This window comes from Panthera tigris, chromosome F2, assembly GCF_018350195.1.
Source record: "Panthera tigris isolate Pti1 chromosome F2, P.tigris_Pti1_mat1.1, whole genome shotgun sequence".
In the NCBI taxonomy this organism is placed as follows: domain Eukaryota; kingdom Metazoa; phylum Chordata; class Mammalia; order Carnivora; family Felidae; genus Panthera; species Panthera tigris.
The window spans coordinates 17,742,250-17,769,565 of record NC_056676.1 but is presented as its reverse complement, the minus strand read 5'-3'; the positions used below and the strand labels follow the sequence as shown (position 1 = coordinate 17,769,565).

The 27,316-nt window shown below is 34.3% G+C and overlaps 1 protein-coding gene across 11 annotated transcripts in view; it reads right to left on the bottom strand.

The window, feature by feature from the left end:
- The window catches only part of CSPP1 (centrosome and spindle pole associated protein 1), a 155,066-nt gene that overhangs the window by 61,615 nt on the left and 66,135 nt on the right, over nt 1–27,316 (bottom strand). For all 11 annotated transcript variants that reach the window (XR_444829.3, XM_042972850.1, XM_042972848.1 and 8 more), the window contains 5 exons: nt 20,517–20,610; nt 19,423–19,480; nt 17,519–17,727; nt 15,267–15,388; nt 14,826–14,904 (listed from right to left, as the gene is read on the bottom strand). Coding sequence is in view for 10 of the 11 variants with exons in the window: in XM_042972850.1 (XP_042828784.1) it covers nt 14,826–14,904; nt 15,267–15,388; nt 17,519–17,727; nt 19,423–19,480; nt 20,517–20,610 (562 nt within the window). In the remaining variant the exon portion in view is untranslated. The remainder of the gene's footprint in view (nt 1–14,825; nt 14,905–15,266; nt 15,389–17,518; nt 17,728–19,422; nt 19,481–20,516; nt 20,611–27,316) is intronic.

Sequence of the window (27,316 nt, the reverse complement as noted above, 5' to 3'; positions counted from 1 at the left end):
TAAAAACTCAGAGAAGTCATCTCTAACAGACATGTCCTATAATATTGAATGGAGGACCTCAGATTGAATTGAGGAACACTTGACAGCAACTGGAATAAACACAAAGAAATAAAGAACACCAGTAACAGTAATTACATAAAGATAAAAGAGATTACAAATATGTTTTTATTTGCAAGTCTATTCTTCTCTAACTTAAAAGATAAAGAAACAAAGGATCAAGAAAGGAAAGGAAATAATTATAAAACCATGTTAACGGGCTTAAGTGTATAAAGATGTAATTTGTACAACAACAGTGGCATCAAGGAGAAGGGAAGGAATGGCATTATATTGGAGAAATATTTTTTACATTGTTTTGAGAGAGAGTGCACATGCACTTGAGTGTTGGGGTGGGGGGGTGATAGAGAGATTCAGAGAGAGAGACAGAATGAATGTTAAGCAGGCTCCATGTCCAGCACGGAGCCCAGTACAGGGCTCAATTTCACAGCCATGACCTGAGCCATGACACATCACAACCTGAACCACAATCAAGAGTCAGACACTTAAGGCGCCTGGGTGGCTAAGTCAGTTGAGGATCTGACTCTTGATTTCGGCTCAGGTCATGATCCCAGGGTTGTTGGACTCTGTGTTGAGCATGGAGCCTGCTTAAGATTCTCTCTCTCTCTCTCTCTCTCTCTCTCTCTCTCTCTCTCCCTCTGCCCTTCTCCCCTGCTTGCACACACGCTCTCGCGCTCTCTCTTTCAAATAACAAAATTAAAAAAAAACAGAGTCAAACTTTAACTAAGTTACCCAGGTGTCCCTTTACAATTTTAAATTGATATTGATCGAAATTCAGTTCTTTTTAATTAATGTGTTAATTTTAATCTGTAACAAAAACACCAAAAATCCCACAAGAATTATAACAGAGGAAGAGAATTAAAAGTGAATGCTACAAAATATTTAACATAAAAGAAGGAATCAATGGAGGAAGAGAAAAACAAAAATACCCTCTGTATTTTTTTAAAAGGCAAAATAGCAAACAGGTTCTTAATAAGAATTGGCAATGCAAATTTAGGCAGAGGCTAGCAGAACAGGGTGGGTCAGGGGATGGGAGGGAATAGGGGCAGACAGAGCAGAATGCAAAAATAAGTTGTCTGCACAGAGACACACTTTAGATTCAAATACACAAATAAATTGAGGGTAAGACATGGAAAATGCAAGTTAACCAAAAAAAGAACAAAAGTATAGCAACATTTATAACAGACAAAAAATATTTTAGATCAAAAATTGTTCCTGGACCCAAAAAGGAATCTTTTATACTGATAAAAGGGTCAACTTGTCATTAAGACATAAAAATTATAAACATATATGTACAAAACTACAGAGACTCAACATTAAAAGTAAAAACTAACAAAACTGAAGACAGAAACAGACAAATCAAAAATAATAAGAGACTTCAAAGCTTCAATTCTAATAACAGGACAAGTGAACAACTGCACAGAAGATCAACAAGGAAATACAGGAAATAAACAATACTACAAGCCAACTAGATCTAAGACACATTGATAGAATGATCCACTAACAGGACAGTGCACATTCTTCTCAAATTCTCAAGTGAACATTCTCCATCACAGACTATATGCTGGGTCACAAAATAAGCCTCACTAAATTTAAAAGGACAGAAATCATATTAAGTATGTTCTCCAACTGCAAGAGAATTATATATTAGGAAAGGAAATTCAGGAAATTCACAACTGTGCGGAAATTAACACACTCTAAAATAACAGATCAAGGAAGAAATCAAAAGAGAAATTAGAAAATGCTTTGAGATGAATGAAAATAAAAGACAACATATACAATGTCAGGGATTCAGCTAAAACAGTACTCAGAGGAAAATTTATAGTTGTAAATATATATATATATATAAATATATATAAATATTATAATTTATATTATATTATAATATAAATTATAATTATAATAATTATAATAATTATATAAATAAATATAATAATAAATATATAATAATGAATAATAAATTAATAAATAATAAATTATAATTATAATTATTATAATTATAATTATATAAATTATATTATTATATAATTATATAATTTATATAATAATTTATATAATTATATAAATATAATTATAATTAATAATAAATAAATATAATAATTATATAATCATATTATAATATAAATATTATATAAATATATATATGTATATATACATACATACAAAGAAAGACAACGTATCAATAACCTAACCTCCCACCTTCAAAAACTGGAAAATTTAAGAGCAAACTGAACACAACAAAATGAAAGAAAAAAATTAAACCAGAAATAAATGAAATAAATGGAAACCAGAAGCACACAAGAGAAAATCAGCTAAATCAATAGTTGATTCTTTATAAAAATCAATGAAACTGACATGTGTTTAGCTAAAAGAACAAAAAGAAGACTAACAGTACTGAAATCAGGAATAAAAGAAGGAACATTATAAAAATTATAATACTATAAGGGAAGAGAATGAATACTTTAAACACTATACCAACAAATTGGATCATCGCAAGGACATAAATTCCTAGAAAGATACAAACTACCAAACAGACATAAGAAAAAAAATTTTAATATAAACTGATGAAAAGTAATGACACTGAACTGTAATTTAAAAACTACCCACAAAGAAAAGACAAGAGCCAACTGGTTTCTTGGTAAATTCTACCACAGAGAAAGAATTAACAATTCTTCACAAACTCCAAAGTAATAGAAAATGGAGGAACACTTCCAACTAATTCTATTAAGCCAGTACTATCCTGATATCTAAATCACACATGAAAAGAAAACAAAACCAAAGACTAATGTCACTCATAAATACAGAGGAAAAAAAATCAACAAAAACTGAATAATCCGGTAACATAATAACGATTATGCTTTATGACCAAGTGGGATTCATCACAGAAATTCAAGGTTGATTTAATATAAGAAACTAATCAATATACTACACCGTATTAAAAGAATAAAGAATAAAAACCACAGAAGCACCTCAAAAGATGCAGAAAAAGCATTTGGCAAAATTCAGCTTCCAGTTTCAAGATATGTTGACATATGCTAAATACTACTTCATGATGAAAACAATCAGAAAGAATAAAAGGAAACTTCCTCAAGCTGATAAAGGCAATTACAAAAAACTCACAACATCATACTTAATGGTTAAAGACTAAATAAATGCCTTCCACTTAAGATCAGTATGATAGAGAAGTCCATTCTCATAGTATCTATTCAACATTGTACAAAGGGTTCTGGTTAGGGCAATTAAGCAAGAAAAAGAAATAAAAGGCATAAGAATTCAAAGGAAGAAGTAAAACTATATTTACCAATGACATAATCCTGCATATAGAAAATTTTTTAAATCCACTAAAAACACTAAAAATAAGAGTTCAGCAAAGTTGCAGGATACAAGATCTATATAAAAAAGTTCAATTGTATTTCTATACACTAGCACAAATAATATGGAAATGAAATTAAGAGCAATTCCATTCACAACACCAAAGAGTATTAAATAGTTTGGAATAAATTAAACAGAAGTTTAAAAGTTAGTATAAAAGTTAGAAAATATTGTGAACAAAATTAAAGAATCCTAAATAACTTTAAAGACATCCCATATTTATGGACTGGAAACCTAACATTGTTAAGATATGAGACTAAACCATAAAGAAATAGAAACTGTGAAAAGACCATTAACTAGTAAGGAAATTTAATCAGTAATCAAAAATTTCGTGACAGGTGTGCCAGTTGGTTAAGGGTCCAACTTCGTCTCAGGTCAAGATCACATAGTTTACGGGTTTGAGCCCTGCGTCAGGCTCTGAGCTATTAGAGCTAGAGTCTGCCTCTGATTCTGTGTCTCCCTCTCTTTCTGCTCCTCCCACACTTGCACTCTGTCTCTCTCTCAAAAATAAATAAACATTAAAACAAATTTAAAAAAAAAATTTTGTGACAGAGTAAAGCCATGGACCTGATGGCTTCAATGGTGAATTCTACCAAACACTTAAAAGAAAAACTAACACAGGGACAGCTGGGTAGCTCAGTCAACTGAACATCTGACTCTTGATTTTGGCTCAGGTCATGATCTCATGGGTTTGTGGGTTTGAGCCCTGCGTCAGGCTCCATGTTGACAGCGTGGAGCCTGCTTAGGATTCTCTATCTCCCTCTCCCTCACTAAAAAATAAACAAACAGAAGGAAGGGAGGGAGGGAGGAAAATTAACACCAATCCTTCTCAAACTTTTCCAAAAACTTGAAGAGCAAAGACACCCTAACTCATACTGGGAAGCCAACATTACCCTGTTATAGCAACACCAGACAAAGATGCTACAAGAAAAATACAGACCAATATCACTTATGACCACTATTGTAAAGTTCCTCAACAAAATACTAGCAAACCAAATTCAAAAGCCTACTAAAAGGATTAAACACCACAGCCAAGGAGGGGATTTATTCCTGGAACACAAGGATACAAAAAAATCAATCAATATTATATACCACATTAACAGAAAAAAGCCAAAAAACAAAAACAAACAACAAATAACAACAAAAAACACATAATCATCTCAACTGATGCAAGAAATCTGATAAAATTCAACAATCTTTCACAATAAAAATACTCAAACTACAAATTAAAGGAAACTACCTTAACATAATAAATGCAATATTTTAAAAACTCAAAGCTTTTCCTCTAAGATATGGAACAAGGCACCCGCTTTCACTACTTTTATTCAACATAGTACAGGAAGTACTAGCCAGACCAATTAGGATAGAAAAATAAGTAAAAGGCATCCAAATTGGAATGTAAGGAGTAAACCTCTTTCACTGATGGTATGATCTTATATATAGAGAACCCTAAAAGATTCCCCACTCACAAAAAGAATCTGTTCCACACACACACAAAAATTAAGCAATGACAGGATACAAAATTAACGCACAAAAATCAGGTGCTTGTCTATACACAACAATGAACAATCTGGAAAGGAAATTACAAAAGCAATTCCACTTAAAATAGCATCAAACAGAATGGAATACTCAGGAATTAAGTTAACCACAGTGGTGCAAGACCTGTACATACACTGAAAACTACAAAACACTGCTGAAAGAAATTAAAGAGGATATTCATAAATGGAGACACATCCCCTATTGATGGATTAGGAAACTTAATATTGCTAAGATATTAATACTACCCAAAATGATGTACAGATTCAATGCAAGCCTTATCTAAATTTCAATGGTGTTTTCAGAAAAAAAAATAGAAAAACCCTTACCAAAATTTATACGAAATCTCAAGGGACTCCAAATAGTCAAAAATTTTTTTCAAAAAGAATAAGCTACAGGACTCACACTTCCTGATTTCAAAACTTACTACAAAGCCACAGTAATCAAATCAACATGGTACTGACATATAGCAGACATATAGAATAAATGAATAGAGACCTCAGAACTAAACTTATGCATGTGAAGTAAAATAATTTTTGCATGGGTGCCATGACCATAAAATAGGAAAAGGACAGTCTTTTCAACAAGAACACTAACAAAATGATACCCACATGCAAAGGATGAAGTTGGACCCTTAATAATACTTTATACCTAAGTTAACTCAAAAGTGGATCAAAATCTTCAATTTAAGACAAAAATCCATAAAATTCTTAGAAGAAAACATAGGGCAAAAGCTTCACAACACTGGATTTAGCAATGATTTCCTGGATGTGTGTTTTAAAGACAGTCAATAAGGGGCACCTGAGTGGCTCAGTCGGTTAAGCGTCCGACTTCAGCTCAGGTCACGATCTCGCGGTCCGTGAGTTCGAGCCCCGCGTCGGGCTCTGGGCTGATGACTCAGAGCCTGGAGCCTGCTTCCGATTCTGTGTCTCCCTCTCTCTCTCTCTGCCCCTCCCCCATTCATGCTCTGTCTCTCTCTGTCTCAAAAAGAAATAAAACGTTAAAAAAAATTTTTTTTAATAAAAAAATAAAAAATAAAGACAGTCAATAAAAGAAAAAAAAATTGGCAAATTAAACTTCATGAAGATTAAAAATTTGCATGCATCTCTAGTGTTGCTAGATTCTACCAACAGAGTAAAAAGGTAACATAAAGGATGGGACAAAATATTTGCAAATCATTTATCTTAAAAGGAGTTAATATCCATAATATATACAGAACTTGTAAAACTCATCAACATAAAAACAAACCACCCAATTCAAAAATGAGCTAAGGACTTCAAGAGACATTTCTCTAAAGACAGGCAAATGATCAATAAGTACTGAAACTTTGCTCAACATCAGTAATTATAAGGAAATACAAATCAAAATCACAATGAGATAAAACTTCATATCCATTAGGATGGCTATTATCAAAAAAAAAAACAAAAGAAAAAATAACAAGTGTTGGTGAGTAGTTGGAGAAATTGGAATCTTTGTGTACAGTTGACAAGAATGAAAAATAGTACTGCTGCAGTGGGATACAGTATGGTGGTTACCCAGTGGGTAATTACCATAGGATCCAACAATTTCATTCCTGGGTATATACTTAAAAGAACCAAAAGCAAAGTCCAGAAGAGATATTTGTACACCCATGTTCATAGCAGCATATTTGCAACAGAAAAACATAAAAAACAACCAAAGTGTCCACTGATGAATGGATAAGCAAAATGTGGTATCTACATACATCAAGTATTATTCAGCCTTATAAAGGAAGGACATTCTGACTTTATGCTACAACATGGATTAATCCTTGAAACATTATAGTAAGTAAGCCAGACACAAAAAGACAAATATCGTATGATTCGACTTTTAAGAGGTACCTAAAGTAGTCAAAATCATAGAGACAGAAGTGGACAGGAGGGAGGAAGAGATGTTGTTTAATAGGTAGAATTAGTTTTACAAGACAAAAAAATTGGTGGCGATGATGGTTGCACAACAGTATGAATGTAATTTAATAGCATTGAACTACACACTTAAAATGGTAAATTTTGTTATGTGTATTTTACCACAATAAAAAATTAAGATGATAATACTAAACAGATCTACGGATTCTATATAATCTCTATCAAAATCTCTACTGCCTTTTTGCAGAAACTGACAGGCTTACCCTAAAATTTATATTCAAATGCAAATGACCTAGAATAGTCAAAGCAATCCTGGTAAAGAAAAACCAATTTGGAGAACTCACAATTCCCCAATTTCAAAACTTATTGTATCACTACAATAATCAATGCTCCCAGCATACGGACAGACATATAGATCAATGGAATAGAATACAGAATCCCAGAAAGAGACTCACACAAATATGTCCAATGGATTTTGACAAAAGTGCAAAAGCAATTCAATACAGGAAAAACACTTATTAACAAACTATGCTGGGCACCATTGGACACCCATAGGCATGCATAAATAAACAAACAAACAAACAAACAAACAAACCTTCACTCTAAGCCTCACATCTTATCCAAAATTAAGTCAAAATGGATCACGGACTTTAGTGTAGAACAACAAAACATTTATTAGGGAAAGAAAAAAACAAGAGAAAATCTTTGGGATCGAGACCCAGAAAAAGAATACTAGACTTGACACTGAAAATATGATCCATAAAAGGAAAAACCGATAAATTGGGCTTGATCAAATTTTAAGTTTTGCTCAAGTGGTGTAACCACTCTATTAAACAGTATGGAGATTCCTCAGAAAGTTAAAAATAGAACTACCCTATGATCCAGCAATTGCACTACTAGGTATTTACCCACAGGATATAAAAATACTGATTTGAACAGGTAAATGCACTTCAATGTTTACAGCAGCATTATCAACAATGGCCAAACTATGGAAAGAGCTCAAATCTCCATCAACTGCTGAATGGATAAAGAAGATGTACACACACACACACACACACACACACACACACACACACACAGGAATATTACTCAGTCATCCAAAAGAGTGAAATCTTGTCATTTGCAATGATATGGATGGAGCTAGAGTGCATTACACTAAGCAAAATAGTCTGACAGAGAAAGACAAATACCGTATGATTTCACTCATATGTGGAATTTGACAAAACAGATGAACATATGGGGGTGGGGAGAAAAAAACGAGAGGGAAACAAACCATAAAAGACTCTGAAACATAAAGAATAAACTGAGGGTTGATGGAGGGATTTGGGTGGGGGATGGGATAGATAGGTGATAGCTATTAGGAGGGCACTTGTTATGATGAGCACTGGGTGTTGTATATAAGTGATGAATCAATCACTGAATTCTCCTGAAACCAATATTGCTGTATGTTAACTAACTCGAATTTAAAATAAAATTGGAAAATAAATAAAAAATAAAATAAACTAATAAATAGAATAGAACCAAACTTTTCCTCTATGCAAAACCCTACTCAAAGGATGAGGACAAGCTTTAGACTGACAAAATATTTGCACAATATATATACCTGACAAAGAGCTAGTATTCAGGATATAGAACTCTCAAAACTCAATAGTTTAAAAAAAAACTCCAGGGTCATCTGGGTGGTTCAGTAGGTTAAGCATCTGACTCTTGATTTCAGTTCAGGTCATGATCTCATGGTTTGTGACTTCAAGCCCTGCATCAGGCTCTGCGCTGACAAAGTGGAGCCTCTTGGGATTCTCCGTCTCCCTCTCTCTGCTCCTACATCTCTCTTTCTCTCTCTCTCAAAATTAATAAACTTAAAAAAAGAAACTCCAATTTAAAATGTATAAAACACATCAAGAAACATTTCATAAAAGATTTACAGATGGCAAATAAATACATGAAAAAATGTTAAGCATCATCATTACTGGGGAAATGTAAATTAAAACTCCAATGATACAATCCTCAACAAGATACGAGACAACCAGATCCAATACTATGTTAAAAAAATAATTCACCACGACCAAGTGGAATTTATACCTGGGATGCAGGGCTGGTTCAATATCCACAAAACAATCAAGGTGATACATCACATCAATAAAAGAAAGGACAAGAACCACATGATCCTCTCAATAGATGCAGAGAAAGCATTTGACAAAATACAGCATCCTTTCTTGATAAAAACCCTCAAGAAAGTAGGGACAGAAGGATCATACCTCGAGATCATAAAAGCCATATATGAAAGACACATCACTAATATCATTCTCAAAGGGGAAACACTGAGAGCTTTCCCCCTAAGCTCAGGAAAAAGACAGTGATGTCCACTCTAACCACTATTATTCAACATAGTATTGGAAGCCTTAGCCCCAGCAATCAGACAACACAAAGAAATAAAAGGCATCCAAATCAGCCAGCACGAGGTCAAACTTTCATTCCTTGCAGATGACATGATACTCTATATGGAAAACCCAAAAGGTTCCACCAAAAAACTGCTAGAACTGATCCATGAATTCAGCAAAGTCGCAGGACATAAATTCAATGCACAGAAATAAGTTGCATTCCTATACACCAATAATGAAGCTACATAAAGAGAAATCAAGGAATCCATCCCATTTACAATTCCACCAAAAACCATAAAATACCTAGGAATAAACCTAACCAAAGAGGTGAAAATTCTATACACTGAAAACTACAGAAAGCTTGTGAAAGAAATTGAGGAAGACACAAAAAAATGGAAAAATATTCCATGCTCCTGGATAGGAAGAACAAATATTGTTAAAATGTCAATACTACCCAAAGCAATCTATACATTCAATGCAGTACCTATCAAAATAACACCAGCATTCTTCACAGAGCTAGAACAAACAATCCTAAAATTTGTATGGAACCAGAAAAGACCCCAAATAGACAAAGCAATCTTGAAAAAGAAAACCAAAGCTGGAGACATCACAATCCCAGACTTCAAGCTGTATTACAAAGCTGTAATCATCAAGACAGTATGATACTGGCATAAAAACAGATACTCAGGTCAATGGAACAAAATAGAGAACTCAGAAATGGACCCACAAACCTGAGGCCAACTAATCTTTGACAAAGCAGGAACAAATATCCAATGGAATAAAGGCAGTCTCTTAGAGGAACCCTAGGCTTTCCGTGTTCTTCAAACACAGCTGTTTTGAGGTCAGATCACTTGGAACGATCTGAGGACTGATTAGCAAAAGGATCTTCAAGATTGGAGGGAGACAATGTGTAAGTGCTGCAAGGCTTATTTTAACAACCAAATCAAAGCGCACCTAGTTATAGGTCCAAACACTTCCCACTGCAAGCAAGGAGGAGCTCTACAGAGCATTGACATGGGGGAAAGAGCAGTGAAAACTCCAAGAGCATACACAGCATATACCAGAAACATTTCCTGAAGTGCCAGGCCCTGGACAGTGTATGACCCCTTTTAAATACAGCATTACTCTCAGGTGCAGGAAACATAATAAGCTTTCAAAACACACAAAAGACAGAAACTTAGCCAAAATGACAAGATGGAAGAATTCTCCCTAAAAGAAACGTCAAAACGAAATCACAGCCAGGGACTTGCTCAAAATTGGTTTGTGGGACAATACTGAAAGAGGTAAAATACTTGCAATGAGATTATCAGGAGAAAAAAGAGGCAATGGAGCAGAAAAACAATTGAGAAAATGATGACCAAAAGTTGCCCAAACTTGGTAAAGACATAAATTTAAAGATTCAAGAGCCTTGGTGATCCCTAAAAAGATAAAGAGACAGAAAACTCCACCTAGAAGTACCATAGTCAAATTATTGAAGACCAAAAATAAAAGAGAAAACCTTGAAAGCAGCCAAAGAAAAAGACACAATCTAATAAGATAGACCATGAATTCAGAGGACTGCATACTTCACAAAAACAATAGACACAGACAGTAGAATTTGAAATGCTAAAAGAAAACAACCTACAATTCTATATGTAGGAAAACTATCTTTCCATAATGAAATTAAAATAAAGACAAATAAAACTACGATAATTTATCTCAAAAAAATCCTACATTATAAGAAAAACCAAACAAAGTTCTTCAGGTTGAAAGAAAATTATACCAGATGGAAACTTACAGTGTTCCTGCTGCACCCTGTGCTGATGAAGCCAAACTTGGGGCAGCTGGTAAAGAAGAAATGGTTACTAACTCCAGCACCACAAAACAGGGTAAAGAAGAGTTGATTTGAAGTTGAAAGTCAAATAATTGATAATTGGTACACTGATGTAGAAAATTTTCTTTTGATTCTAGTTTGCTGAAAATGTATACCAAGAGTAAGCATGAAACATTGTCAAATGCAAAAAAAAATAAATAAAAAATAAAGACACTCTCTTCAGCAAATGGTGCTGGGAAAACTGGACAGTGACATGCAGAAAAATGAACCTGGACCACTTTCTTACACCATACACAAAAATAAACTCAAAATGAATGAAAGACCTAACAAAAGATAGGAAGCCATAAAAATCCTCGAGAGAAAGCAGGCAAAAACCTCTTTGACCTCAGCTGCAGCAACTTCTTACTCAACACGTCTCTGGAGACAAGGGAAACAAAAGCAAAAATGAACTATTGGACCTCATCAAAATAAAAAACTTCTGCACAGTGAAGGAAACCGTCAACAAAACTAAAAGGCAACCGACAAAATGGGAGAAGATATTTGCAAACAACATATCAGATAAAGGGTTAGTATCCAAAATCTATAGAGAACTTATCAAACTCAACACCCAAAAAACAAATAATCCAGTGAAGAAATGGGCAAAAGACATGAATAGACACTTCTCCAAAGAAGACAACCAGATGGCCAACTGACACATGAAAAAATGCTCAACATCATTCATCATCAGGGAAATACAAATCAAAACCACAATGAGATACCACCTCACACCTGTCAGGATAGCTAACAACTCAGGCAACAGATGTTGGCGAGGATGCGGAAAAAGAGGATCTCATTTGCACTGCTGGTGGGAAGGCAAACTGGTGTGCCACTCTGGAAAACAGTATGGAGGTTCCTCAAAAAATTAAAAATAGAACTACCCTACGACCCAGCAATTGCACTACTAGGTATTTATCCAAAGGATACAAGTATGCTGTTTCGAAAGGACACATGCACCCCAATGTTTATAGCAGCACTATCAACAATAGCCAAAGGATGGAAAGAGCTCAAATGTCCACTGATGGATGAATGGATAAAGAAGATGTGGTATAGGGGTGCCTGGGTGGCTCAGTCGGTTGAGCCTCCGATTTCAGCTCAGGTCATGGTCTCACAGTTCATGAGTTCAAGCCGTGCATCGGGCTCTGTGCTAACAAACAGCTCAGAGCCTGGAGCCTGCTTCCGATTCTGTGTCTCCTTCTCTCTCCCCATCCCCTGCTCATGCTCTGTCTCTGTCTCTCAAAAATAAATAAATGTTAAAAAAAAAAAAAGATGGGTACATACATATATATATATATATATATATATACACATACATACACATATATACATACATACATACAATGGAGTATTACTTGGAAATCAAAAAGAATGAAATCTTACCATTTGCAACTACGTGGATGGGACTAGAGGGTATTATGCTAAATGAAATTAGTCAGTTGGAGAAGGACAAAAATCTTATGACTTCACTCATATGAGGGCTCTAAGATAAAAAAGATAAACATAAGGGAAGGGAAACAAAATAATATAAAAACAGGGAGGGGGACAAAACAGAAGAGACTCTTAAATATAGAGAACAGAGGGTTGCTGGAGGGGTTGTGGGAGGGGGGGATGGGCTAAATGAGTAAGGGGCTTAAGGAATCTACTCCTAAAATCATTGTTGCACCATGTGCTAACTTGAATGTAAATTATATATATGTGTGTGTGTGTGTGTGTGTGTGTGTGTGTGTGTGTATATACCTCCAATAATATATCATTACACACTTACCAAAGTAGCATAAACAAAAGTCACAACACCAAGTGCTGGTAAAGACATACAGAAACCAGATTCTGAATAAACTGCCAATACAAATGTAAAAATGGTAATACAGTCTCCGTGAAAACAGTTTGGCAATTTCTTATAAAACTGAAGTTGTAACTACCATATAACCCAACAACAACCTTCCGGACCAATTATCTTAAAGAAGTGAAGACTACACTCACACAAAACCTATACGCAAATATTCATAGTAGCTCTATTCATACTAACTTAGATGTCCTTCAACGATGAAAGGGTTAAATGAACTGTTGTATATCCATACCATGAAATGTTACTCAGCAATAAGAACAATTTATACACGCAACAATCTGGATGAATATCTAGAGAATTATGCTGATTTTAAAAGGTCAACCCTGGGGCACATGGGTGGCTAGTCAGCTAAGTGTCTGACTCTCAGTTTTGGCTCAGGTCATGATCTCAGGGTCATGAGATGGAGTCCCACATCCATCTGGCTCCACAATGGGCATGTAGCCTGCTTAAGATTCTCTCTCTCCCCACTAAAAAAAAAAAAAAAAAAAAAATTCTCTTCCTCTCCCTTTGCCCCAACCCGCTTGCATGCACACACACTCTCAAAAAATGAATAAAAATAAAAATAAAAATAAAAATAATAAAAAACAAAATAAAAAGTCAACCCCAAAAGGTTACATATGTGATTCCATTTATACAGCATTTAAAATATATATATACATTTTTTTATTTTTTTCAATATATGAAATTTATTGTCAAATTGGTTTTCATGCAACACCCAGTGCTCATCCCAAAAGGTGCCTTCCTCAATACCCATCGCGCACCCTCCCCTCCCTCCCACCCCCCATCAACCCTCAGTTTGTTCTCAGTTTTTAAGAGTCTCTTATGCTTTGGCTCTCTTCCACTCTAACCTCTTTTTTTTTTCTTCCCCTCCCCCATGGGTTTCTGTTAAGTTTCTCAGGATCCACATAAGAGTGAAACCATATGGTATCTGTCTTTCTCTGTATGGCTTATTTCACTTAGCATAATACTCTCCAGTTCCATCCATGTTGCTACAAAGGGCCATATTTCATTCTTTCTCATTGCCACGTAGTACTCCATTGTGTATATAAACCACAATTTCTTTATCCATTCATCAGTTGATGGACATTTAGGCTCTTTCCGTAATTTGGCTATTGTTGAGAGTTATATAGCATTTTTTAACAGTATTAAAAAGAAATGGAAACCAGATTAGTTGTTCCTAGTGCCTATGGAAGGAGTAGGAGCAGGAAGGAACTACATGTGGCTATAATATAAAAGGTAATTATAATGAATCTTTGTGAAGATGGAAGTGTTCTGTATTGTGACAGTACCCAATGTCATATATCTGGGCTGTGCTACTATACCATAGTTTTATAAGATCTTAGCATTAGAAGACACTGGGCAAAGGGTATACAAGATGTCTCTATATTATTTCTTACAATTCCATCATGGGAATCCATAATTATCTCAAAATAAATAGTTTAATTTTAAATAATGATGCTACAAAGTATACTAACATGCAAAAGATATTTATGACATACTGTTAATTTAAAAGCAGGTTACAGAATAATAATTATAGTGTATAACATAATTTTGGTGTATGTTGTGTGTATGTTTATACAAGTACATAAAAGGACTTCCTGAATGCTTATTTAGATACATCTATCACTAGATGAGTGGGATTTAGGTGATTTCAATTTTCGCATATGCCTATTTATATTTTTATTTATCAATAATATGTATGAATGACTTTTCTAACATGAAAGTGAGATTACTCTTTATTTTTTAAATGTACTTTCCATGAACACAGACTAAAAGCAATACTTTGAACGTATGGGTCACACAATAATTGACAGTTAAAGTTACATCTGTTCTGAAGAGAAAAAATGATTAATACAGGTTCTATGGAAGACAAATTAATTTTGAAAGAAATTATTTTAACAACTTACATAATAGGCTGTGCTGGCTGTTGGGTGACAGGAGCACTAACATAAGCTGCAGGCTGTCCTCCCATCATTCCCGGACCATCTTAAAAGAAAACAAACACATTTATTTCAGAGAACCCGTGTATTAACACTTTATCCATAAAGAAAAAGTCACATACTAAAAATGTCACCTAAGGAAAAAATTCCGTATTTCCTTCTCAGTTAGGAGTGAGCAAAGAGCATTGCAAGAAACCACAAAATAGTTATTTCTTAAAGCTAAACAAAAAAGAAATAACTAAGCGATATAGTTGAGTTTTAAAATAGGACATTTTTAAGTCAATAAACATGTAATATTTGAATTAAGTAAAGCTGTGCTTTTCCAACTTATTTATTTTTGCTTACAAAAAAAAATAATTTTCCTGACTGAACCACTAGGAAAACATGTTTACCCTATAGATAACTTACAATAAGCAAGACTGGGATCCAAAGTATTCCTGGCCCCATAAAAATAGTACGCATCATCATAAGGAGTCCGATAATTAGCAGCCAAAGGTGGTAGCAGGGGAGGAGGAGGCAGAGGTGCAATCCTGTATCAAAAGAAAATTGGAAAAATTTTCTCATATTTCACTGCAATGTTTTTTAAATCAAGGCATAATTCTTTTGCAAAAATGTTATTGAAAATGTAACTGCTGCTTTAGAAAAGCCACCATCTTGCTTTAATCTCATCAAAAATAAGGATCCAAAAAGCAAAAAATACACTACCAAATTTCAGAATCTAAGGCGCAATACTTATATGACAAAAACTTTGAATAATAATCAATTAACATCTAATTAGTCAGTATATGCAAGTATTGAACAAATATGGTCCCTGTCCCTCAGGAATAACACAAAAATAAACAGACAATTAAAGCACACCATGGAAGTGAAACAATACAAATAGACATGAGGTGCTGTAGGAACATGGAGCAGGGATATTTAAATCAGATAGGGGTAAGGAGGAAAGAATAAGTAAGGCTTTCTAGAAAAGAGAATGCTTCAGCCATGTTGCTGGAGTAACAGAGAGGACAGTGCAGGAAGAAAAAGCAAAGAGGTATAAAACAGGATTATAAATGGTTCCATTTGACTGGCAGGTAAAAGGTGTATTTTTCTAATTGTAAAATAACTTAATTGTTCTTTCAAAGGAAGTCAACCATAATGTAAACAAAAACAACTTATATATCAACAGTAAAGTCTTGGCATAATGTTTTCTATTTCATGAAGTTAAAATGTTTTAAAAACCTCTACCTCAGCACTTCATTGCTGATTAGCAAATATCTATTTCCACCAAGGCAATATTTTCCAATACTGGAAAAGGCAAATTGGAAAAGGCAAATTCATTTAGATGACCAGAAAGGGAAAAAGGGGCATCCTAGAATGTTTTACTTTTGAGTGTATCTTAACAGGTTATCCCTTGTTGTATACTTCAAAATAATTCTGAAGAGCTAAGAAGTCATTAAAGTTTTCTCCAGTCATGAATATTTTTCACAACTTACTGGTCACTCAGTGTGTCTAACCTTATTATCCTCACTGCACAGATACGTCAACAAAGTAGTTAAGAAACTGCTATGAAAGGAAACTGTCAACATCATTAAATCTTAAATTTGTATAGAGATTTATATAAAATTTGATCCTTACAACAACCCTGTAACTATAGGTAAGAAAAACTAACTACTATTTCACTTTTACAAATGAGAAAACTAAAGTTTAATAAGGTGTGGTTTTCCCAAAATCCAGACAGTGGAGCTAACCATTTTAATCCCTAAGCCAATGCTAAGACCATCATACCATGCTCTGTCATTTCACTCCCACCTAGTCTTTTGAGTCAAGAAGCCATTAGATGAAAGAAACAAAGGACCCGATAAACAGAATACACATCACGCTACAATTTGTTAGTACTAAACAAAAGATAAGACCAAGTCCTACCGGAGGAAAGTACAGCACAGAAAAACATCAATGTTAAAAAAGAAAAACACCTGATTAAACACACTTCTCTAAGACATTAATAGTAAGCAAAAAATAAGCTCAACTCCTACTAAGGAAAGAAAGCACAGCCCAGAAAATTTCAATGTTAACAAGACAACTTTCTTTATGTATAGCCTTAGTATGGCTTAATGCTTTTTACCTATAAAAATCAAATCCTTATCCTAATACCTAAGTTACAGGTTTTATAACCTCAACACCTTTTATTTCAGGAATTTGATTTGCATAGCCTGTAAGCAATCACAGAGAAAGAGTTGAAGGAAACACAAGCTGAAATAAAGTAATATATACAAAAAAGTCACATTAGAAACTTTGTTTTGCTTAAACTGAAAGAAGTATTCACTGTTTGCCAAGTGGAAATTACAAAATTTAAGAAAATATATAGCTTTTGTATGTTAAAAGTTTTTAAAAAATAGATATTCTAAAATGTAACCTAAAGCTAAATACCAAATGTAGTTACTCATTCTAAAAATACTAAGCATCTTTAAACAATAAAAGAATGTTGTAAGGATTTCCCTTGTTTTATAATAAAAGACCAACAATGTAAACAAATTTCAAGAGAAATTCTTTGACAGAAAGCTGTTATTTGTACAAAAATCTCTGAAGGATAACTGTATTCACTTCAGCAAATCCTTCTCAACATGAAATATAAGGATACCTTACCTAATTCCCAAACACAAAACATTTTAAACAAGCACCTGGGAGGCACCATTTCACCAAGGGTGCAGCTGGGTCCATTGTGCAAGTCTTCATTTTGAGATGGGATGGAGTGAACTGATGGGATGGGTGGGGCAGATGGGGCAGGTAAGGGAGGGAGAGGTGTCTGGAAAGCTACTCTGGGTCTTTCAGGTGGTATCTTCTCTTCAAAGTGTCTTGGTGCCACACTAAACTGCTTTAGTCTATCAGGCTAAAATAAAGAAAAAAGTCTGTTTGTTACATAAAATCATAAATTTAAAGGTAGAAATTTAAAGGTGGAAGGGACCTCAAAAGACCCTCTATATCAGACTGTCACAGAATAAAAGAATTTTACAGCAATAAAAGGCCTTGAAGATCCAATCCTTATTTTATAAATGGGGTAACTGAAGCTCCCATTTGAAATTGAAGCCCCCACATGGAAGTACATGAATCACCTGATGTCTCACCATTAATAAATAATCAAGCAAAGATTAGAGGCAGATATTAATGCTGAATGTAAAATTCTTATTATACAACATTGTGCTGTTTCTCTATCCAATTGACATTTCTGACATTAAGTGTTCTCTAGAATGATTAGCCAAGGTTTTCTGTAAAGAGCCAGAGAGTAAGTTGATCAGGCTTTGCAGGGCATGTGGTTTCTTCAAATGCTAAAGTAGCCCAAAATAAAATGTAAAACAATGAGTGAGGGTGTGCAGCCATACAATACAACTTTATTTACAAAACTAGGAAGCAACTAGATGTGGCCAAGGCTATAGTTTGCTAACCCCCACTTCAGAACATCATTTATGTATCCTCTTCTAAGATTTGACATCAAAAGTAAACCCAAAAGTATTGGTCTATTATGTCTAATGTGTTTATTTACCCTCATAAAGCCACTTGACATTCTAAAGGTTGTTTCATTTAAATATAAATAGGAATGTCCATCAAATACTAATGTAACTATAAATCAAATGTTTAATAACATACTACTATATTACATTAAAAAGTTCAAGATATTAAAAGAAAGTTTTTGATTATATAAATTATTTCCAAGGTATCCATTAATAGAAGAAAATGTATTTAGCTTTGGAATTATCCTTTTTTTCCCCAAGTTGGTTTAATTCCTCAGGAATCATTTCTCAGATTAATCTAAAAGTTTTATTTTATGAGCAGTCAAGCACCCTGGGAGTGATACTGGTCCAGTATTACACTTCTTTAAATGGGCAACCCACAGGATATATACTCAGCACAAGTAAAAGTGTATCAAAAGCTGCCCATATTTGAATAATTTTAAGTTGCTATATTCTTTGCAGGAATGAACTTTTTAATGAAATTAAAGTTTCTTAGTCATCAAAGGTAGACAAAAACTTGTGTTAGCAAATACATTCTACAGATCCCGCTACAGAAAAAGCACAATTTGAGAAGAGCAATAAAATATTACCTCCTCCCCACTTAACTGCAATGATGTAATTCATTCCATTTAATGAGAATTGCAAAATTAAAGCAAAAACAAGATTATTATCTCTCTAGTCCTACATTAAATAAAAATTACTAAAATGCTTAAACACTAGAATCAAAGGTTTCAGTTTCTTTGGAAATCATTCCTATACAAGAAAAACTCAAGAAAAATATTAACGTCTATTGTAGATTGAATTGAGATAACTTTTCCTGCAATAGTGCATTTGAACCAAGTAGAAAGAACTAATTTAAAAACAAACTAAAAAAATGATGCACATATGAAAAAGGAAAAATTATCTTAGAGAAATAAACAAGAGTTAGAACTTAAATTTTATGAGAACTGAATTTATTACTATTCAAATTGGTCTAAGCTTATATTTCCCCCAATATCTTCTATCTCCACCTGCCACCACCTTTGAGGCTTATTTAAATCAAAGAGTAAACATTAAAAGATTCCAGGAACCCTTACCGATTTCTCAGGGTCTCTTGCTCCAGAAGCTGCAACCCTGAGTTCCATATCTTTTTCTCTGAACAAAATTAAAATTCTATATATTAAACAGTTAAAGTAAACATAATCAAAATCATTACTAAGGCAAATTTTAGCACAAAGTCCATGCAATAACATCTTCAAGTACAAATAATTCTATTTACTGATAATAAAGCCTTAAATAATTCTGAAAACTCAATTTTTGATTTGGTGCAAATTCACCTGTAAACTGACTTACAGTAAGAGCCTCAAGTACTTAGAAGCCTCAGCAATTCACACAGAATAAAGTACAGAAGTAAAACAAAATCTTCACTGCATGAAACAAAGACATTTAGGATACATGTATATTTTGTTGGCAAAAGGAAGGGTAAAAATTTAAAAATTAATACCATACTTTCTAGTAAGTTTCTAATAAGAGTTTTTAAGAAACTGATGCTAAAAAATTATTAATGTAAGACAGGAGATATTGGCTTTCTCTAAGATAGAGGGAAAAAGGCAAAACTAAAAGATGGTAGGTCTCAAAATTCTCCAGAACCAAGATATCTAATCCTACTTGTAAACTATAATTAGTATTTCACAGGTTATTTCTACAAGAAAGATTGCAAACACTAGGACTTGTATACAATATAAATATCTATCAATTTATCATGATTATTTTTATATTGCATTTATGGGTATGCTAATCATTTCACATTATATAAGACAAAATACTTCCATTTCATATTTGTTACTACATATGAGATAATATAGTGGGCATGTAGATTACACTAAATGCTACCCAAAATCAAAAATTGAAGAAATTAATAAAGGTATCTACAACGCCTACTATAGGATATACACATCGTCTCATTTGCTACCTATATGACACAGTAAATGAACACTCTCATAGTATTTGTTCTACCACCCTGGCAGATTGATGTACATTTCAGAGGCTGAAATGGAAGTGATTTACAGATACATAATCATCTTAGGAAAAATATTCCATTATTTACTATGTAATTGTTTATCACCATGTCATTTTACACAAATGCATTTTAAATTCAAAACATCTTTTTTAAATGCAAACCTTTCATTACCGTCTCTTGTTCTTCTGTTGTTCGGCCATTTGTTCTAGTAGTTCTAGTCTGTATTTCTCCTTCCTTCTTTGAATAAGTTCTCGATCTTCACCTCCTAGAAAGTGGTAAGAAAAAAAATTGTCTAGTGGTATCTGAGTGGCTCAGTCGGTTAAGAATCCAACTTGTGTTTCAGCTCACATTGAGATTGAGAGAGATTCTCTCTCCCCCTCTCTTTCTGCCCCTCCCCCGCTCACACTTGTGCTTGCTCTCAAAATAAATAAATAAACTTAAAAAAAGGGGGGGGAAATTGGCCCTCTTTTTTTAAGATGATTTATTTACTTATTTAGAGAGTGAGAGAGAGAAGGCGCATGCACGCAAGCAGGAGAGGGGCAGAAAGAGAGAGTCTGCGCTGTCAGAGCATCTCACAAACTGGTCTTAACTCTTAAGCAACATCTGCAACTAGAAACTCGAATTTTAAATAATATAAATATAATTTTTAATTATATCAAAGAGTACTGCATGTGCAGAAAATATAAAAGGTAAAATCGTGTATCATTACCTCTTCAATTAATTTCACAATTTATGAATATCTACTATATGTCAATCACAAGATACATTACTCTTTCCTAAACCTCTATACCTCAAAAACCTTAAATAAGAGAATACTCTAATAATCTGCATCCCCATTTTTCTAATAATTGAGATAATAATTGCCACTAGTAACTCCCACAAGCCCCTTAAATTTAACAAGTATGTCCAAAATGAACACTTCAAAAGCAATTGCCCTTCTTTGTTTTCTGTTAATGGCCTGATCATTGAACCTCAAAACCTGCTATAACTTTGATTGCTCATTCTCTTATTCACTTCATATTCAGATCCTCTTTCTATTCTCACCACAATTAACCTTGGATCCAACCAATCTACATTTCACCTAGACTGCAGCAATAACCTCCTAATTAGTTTCTCCATTCCCCTCCCTCTGCTCCAATAAATGCAGCATATTTATGTAAGATTAACTGTCTTAAAACACAACATTAATCACACTGGTACCCTGCTCAAATTCTACCTCAGTTCTACAGAAAAAAATATAAACCTCTCACCCAGGTATCATGTGCAAATCAAGTTGTGCAAACATTTATATCCACAGAAGATCATTATTACTGCATTTAATTTTTTGGACTTAGAGGTGATTTTTTTTTTTTTTTTAGGCTACAGTTGACACACAATGCTACATTGGTTCCAGGTGTACAACCTTGATTCAACAAGTCTATACATTATGCTACGTTCACCACTACTGCAGCTACCATCTGTAATCATATAATGTTATTATAGTTATCACTGACTACATTCCCTATGATGTGCCTTTTATTCTCATGATTTATTCATTCCATATCTGAAAGCCTGTATCTTCCACACCCCTTCATCCATTTTGCCCATCCTCCCACTCTGTTCCCCTCTGGCAACCATCACTTTGTTCTCTGTATTTATAAGTCTGACTCCACATATTTGTTTATTAATTTGTTTTTCAGATTCCACATCCAAGTGAAATCATACAGTAGTCATCTTTCTCTGATTTCACTTAAGTGTAATAACATCTAGGTCCACCCATGTTGTTGCAAATGACACAATCTCATCCTTTTCGTGGTTGTGTTATTACACACTCACATTGTCTATATATACCACTTCTTCATTATTCATTTGTCAATTGAGGGGACACTTAGGTTGCTTCCATATCTTGGCTATTATAAATAATACTGCAATAAACATAGGGGTACATATATCTTTTTAAATTAGTGTTTTCATTTTCTTTGGGTAAATACCCAGTAGAATTATTGGATCATTTCTATTTTTAATTTCTTGAGGAACCTACATACTGTTTTCCACAGTAGCTGTCCAATTTGCATTCTCATCAATAATATACGAATTCCTTTTTCTCGATATCCTCACCACCACTTGTTATTTGCCTTTTTTTTATTCTAACCATTCTGACAAGTAGAAGGTGATATCTCATTGTGTTTTTGATTTGCATTTCCCTGATGATTAGTGATGCTGAGAATCTTTTCATGTATCTGTTGGTCATCTGTAGGTCTTCTTTGGAAAAAATATCTATTCAGGTTTGCTGCCCATTTTTAATTGGATTTTTTTTTTTTTTTTTTTTGGTGTTGAGTTGTATAAGTTCTTTATATATTTTGGATATTAACCCCTTATCAAATATATCACTTGCAAATATCTTCTCCCGTTCACTAGGATGCCTTTTCATTTTGTTGATGATTACTTTTGCTGTGGAAGGAATTTTAGTTTAGTTTAGTTTAGTTTAGTTTAGTTTAGTGTAGTTCCAAAAGGTTATTTTTGCTTTTGTTTCCCTTGCCTTAGGAGACATTTCTACAAAGATGTTGCTACAGCTGATGTCAGAGAAATTACTGCCTGTGTTCTCTTCTAGGACTTTTTTTTTAGTTTCTGGTCTCACATTTAAGTCTTTAACCCATTTCAAGTTTATTTTTGTGTACGATGTAATAAAGTGGCCCAGTTTCATTCTATTACATGTAGATGTTCAGTTTTCCTAGCACCATTTATTAAAGAGGCTATCTTTTCCCCATTGTATGTTCTTTCCTCCGTTGTCATAGATTAATTAACTATGTAAGTGTGGGTTTATTTCTGGGCTCCCTATTCAGTTCCATTGATCTATGTATCTATTTTTGTGTCAGTACCATACTGTTTTGGTTACTGACTGTAGCCCTGTGATACTATCTTGAAATTTGGAATTGTGATACCTCCAGTATTGTTTTCCTTTCTCAAAATTACTCTGGCTATTCACTGTCTTTTGTGTCATTCAATACAAATTTTAGTATTATGTTTTCTGGTTTTGTAAAAACTTCTATTGGTATTCTGCTGGAATTGCACTGAATCTGTAGACTATGGTGGGTAGCACAGACATTTTAATAATATTAATTCTTCTAACCCATGAGCATGGAATATCTTTCCATTTGTGTCATCTTAAATTTCTTTCATCAACGTTATTATTGCATATGTTAGTGACACAAAATAACCTCTTAATCTAGACATGCATCATCTGAAACACCACACAAATCACAGGATAGCAAAAATGCAATTGAGCCAGAAATTTCTCTACTACCTTAATTATTCGTTTCCCAACCATCAGTGAACACACAGCATCTAAGTATGCCCATTAAACACAGATGTCAGCAATTGTGAAGTTCCCATAGGAATAAGACAAATAACACTAAGGTTAATAATAATCTTTTATATTAAAGTAGATCTATCCATTCTACTTCTGACCATGATGGAGTAATAAACACAGAACTTAACTTTCCACCATAAAAGAAAATAACAAAACTAGGCAAAATATGAAATATAGTAAAACCTTGGTTTGTGAGCATAATTCGTTCTGTGCTTGTGATACATGCTTGTGATCCAAAGCACTTGTATATTAAAGCAAATTTCAAGAACCACTGGCTCAGTTGTAATCATGTGACATTTGGCATCACATACTACTCATATTGCAAGACATCACTTATTTATCAAGTTAAAACTTATTAGAAATGTATGCTCGTCTTACAGAACACTTGCAGAACAAATTACTCACAATCCAAGGTTTTACCATAACTGTTTTTCAGACACTGGACAACAGGTAGCCAAGGACTGTACTACCTGAGAGAAAGAAAACTAATGAGGTGAGCACTTTAAGCACTGCCATTTCTGCCTGAATGTAATTTACAGAGCATAGGTACAGGGAGGGAGAATCCAAACAAAGCCAGGAAACTAAGCAAATCACGTAAAGATCAAGATCAAGAAGGCTAAAATGTCTAGAAGTTTACGCCAAACATCCAAAAAGAAGCATAAAAAGAGCTTTAGAAATCTGTGGAGGGGTCCCTTCAGACGTTACTGTAGACTAGTCTATGAATGCACGGGATAAAATCCCATTAGGCTGGACAGAAAACTATGGAAGACACAAACTGAAAAATTCTCCAACATCCTCAAAGTAGAGACAAATTCAAATTCCAGCCAGCTATAGTGCAGTTCTCAGTATCCCTTATAGTGTTCAAAGAAGATGCCCCCAAGAAAGGTCATTCTGTAGTAACAAGGCTGGATTGTCCCTAGGAAGAAAGCTACCCTAAGATTTCCCTAGCTAAGCTTAAAGTAAAATCTCAAAAAGACTGGTTCTTAAATATCAGAAAAATGTGACTGTAGTAGGCAAAATTCTAAGGTAGATGCTATGCTACCTGCCTTCTGGTGCTGACTCCCTGTATAAACTCTCCCCATGAGTATAAACAGAACCTGTAACATGCTTCCAGCCAACAGAAAGGAGTTTGCTAATATGATTTAGGTACCAATTCTGGATCAAAATTCAAGTCTGAATTACTTAAAAGGGAGATTATCTTGGGTGGGCCAGATATAATCAGGTAAAAGCCCTCCCTGAGTTTAGATATTCTCCTTGTTGGCATAATAAAGTGAGCAGCCATGGTAAGGTAGCACACATGGCAAGAAACAACAGATGGCCTGTAAAAATTGTGGGTGGTCTCCAGCTAACATCCAGTAAGAGGCCCTTAGTAATACAACCACCAGTAAATGAATTCCACCAGCAATGTGAATGGGCTTAGAAGTAGATTCTTCCCCAGTCAAGATTCAGATGGAAAATAGAGCCTGGCTGACTCTATGAGACCTGACCCTTATGAGACCTGAGCAGAGAACCTAAACTCCTGATCCACAGACAAGATGAGATAACGTGGGATGTTTTGAGCCCCAAACCTGTGCTAATCTGTGATGCAGCACAGAAAACTAATACAGTGACCAATAATTATTAGAAAAGTTAGTCAATAGGAAAAAAAAAAAAAAACACAACAGATGATGAAACAAATAAAGACATTAAATTAGCTACTGTAACTATGCCCAAGCATTTAAATAAAAATGGGAACATAGGGGTGCCTGGCTGGCTCAGGCAGTAGAGCATGCAACTCTTGATCTCTCCGGGGTCATGAGTTTAAGCCCCACATTGGGCATGGAACTCCCTTAAAAAAAAAAATTAACTGGATTTAATGGAACTTTAAATATATATATATATATATATATATATATATATATATATATATATAGGAACATAATGAGGAAGAAATGAGAAGCTGTTTTAAATTTTTTTAATGTTCATTTATTTTTGAGAAAGAGAGAGACAAAGCAAGAGCGAGGGAGGGGCAGAGAAAGAGGGAGACACAGAATCTGAAGCAGGCTCCACTCTGAGCTGTCAGCACAGACCCCGTTGCAGGATTCCTATGGAGGGCTCGAACTCACGAACTGTGAGATCATGACCTGAAGTGAAGTCAGACTCCTAACCGACTGAGAAACCCAGGCGCCCCAAGAAGCTGTTTTAAACAAAAAACAAAAACTGAGGAGTTCTTCTTCTATTTAGCAGAAAGCTACAAGAGAACACTACTCAAATCCTACAATGGTGAAAAAGCTCAATCATCTATAAAACTGTAACTTTTAAAAAACCTGTCAGAGAGCTGAGGTTATAAGCAACCAGGTAAAGTGATTTCAAAAGGGCATAAAAACCAATCCAAAGAGATGGGATAATCCACATTTTTTACCTTTCCCAGAGTATGAAGAAGTAGGCAGTTACCTTAAAAGCAGGTAGGAAGAAAAATGCTGAAATGTTAATGACTTCTTAAAGGCTTTGAGCAGGCTAGAATGACGATATAGATTCTCTGGAATCTACCCAGACACAAGGGGAATCTCACTCACTTCTCTACCTTCACCAGAAGCTTATGAGACTGGAGATGGGGCAACAGGAGACATATGAAAGAGACCATTCTTTCCAGATCCTTCTTTCATTATAAAGCAATGGCCAGAATCTACTGGTGAAAGAGCAGAAAACCTGCTTGGACACAGTTCTGAACTTAGAAAAAGCAAAGTCCTGTTACTGTTAGGGGAAGGGCACGAAATTCTCACACAACAAGCTCCACAGACATAAAGGAGGGTTTGGCTACCACTGTGGGAAGCATCATGAACACTGAGACTTATTTCTGAGAATGAGACACACAGAATCAGCCTTGCACCAAAGAAAAAGCAAAAGCAATCACTCTGTTAGAGTCAAACAGGTCCTGAAAACTGACAAAGATGCAGGCACACTAAGAAAATCCCTCCAGCACTCCAGGTTCCACATTAAGAACAAGGTAGTCAGAGAATTTAAAACTTGATTTAAACAAGTGGTAGAAGAAAAACTAAAAAATCATTAAGTATGCACAAGACATGAACATTACTACCAACCAATTGACCTACTTGGCATTTATAAACCACTACACTCAACAACCATACAATGCACATTCTTCCAACTACACACTAAACACTCACCAAGATAGACTATATTCTGAGCCATTAAAAAGTATTTTAAATTCAATTTGAAATTGAAGTTATACAAACTGTTTTTTCAGACCATAAGGGAATTAAACAGTCAGTAATAAAAATATAAAAGGAAAATCCCCAAATATTTGAAAATTCAAATGCATACTTCTAAAAAAATCAATGATTCTTTTATAAACCACATAATATATTGTTGTTTTTGCTCTCATTAGACACAGTCTTAATTTTTTAAATAAAGCATAAGTTCTTGGAGCAAAACTATAGGAAGACAAATTTCAATTCAATTGAAATGAGAATTTTATAACAATCAGATTGTGCTGCCTCTAGAGTTCTTTATGGGTCCATACAAATATAGGCTGGGGGAAAAAAAACAATCATTAGATAAATCGCTGGATTAAATCACTTCAACGGTTTGTTCCAAGCATTAGAGTCTATTATCTCACCAAATA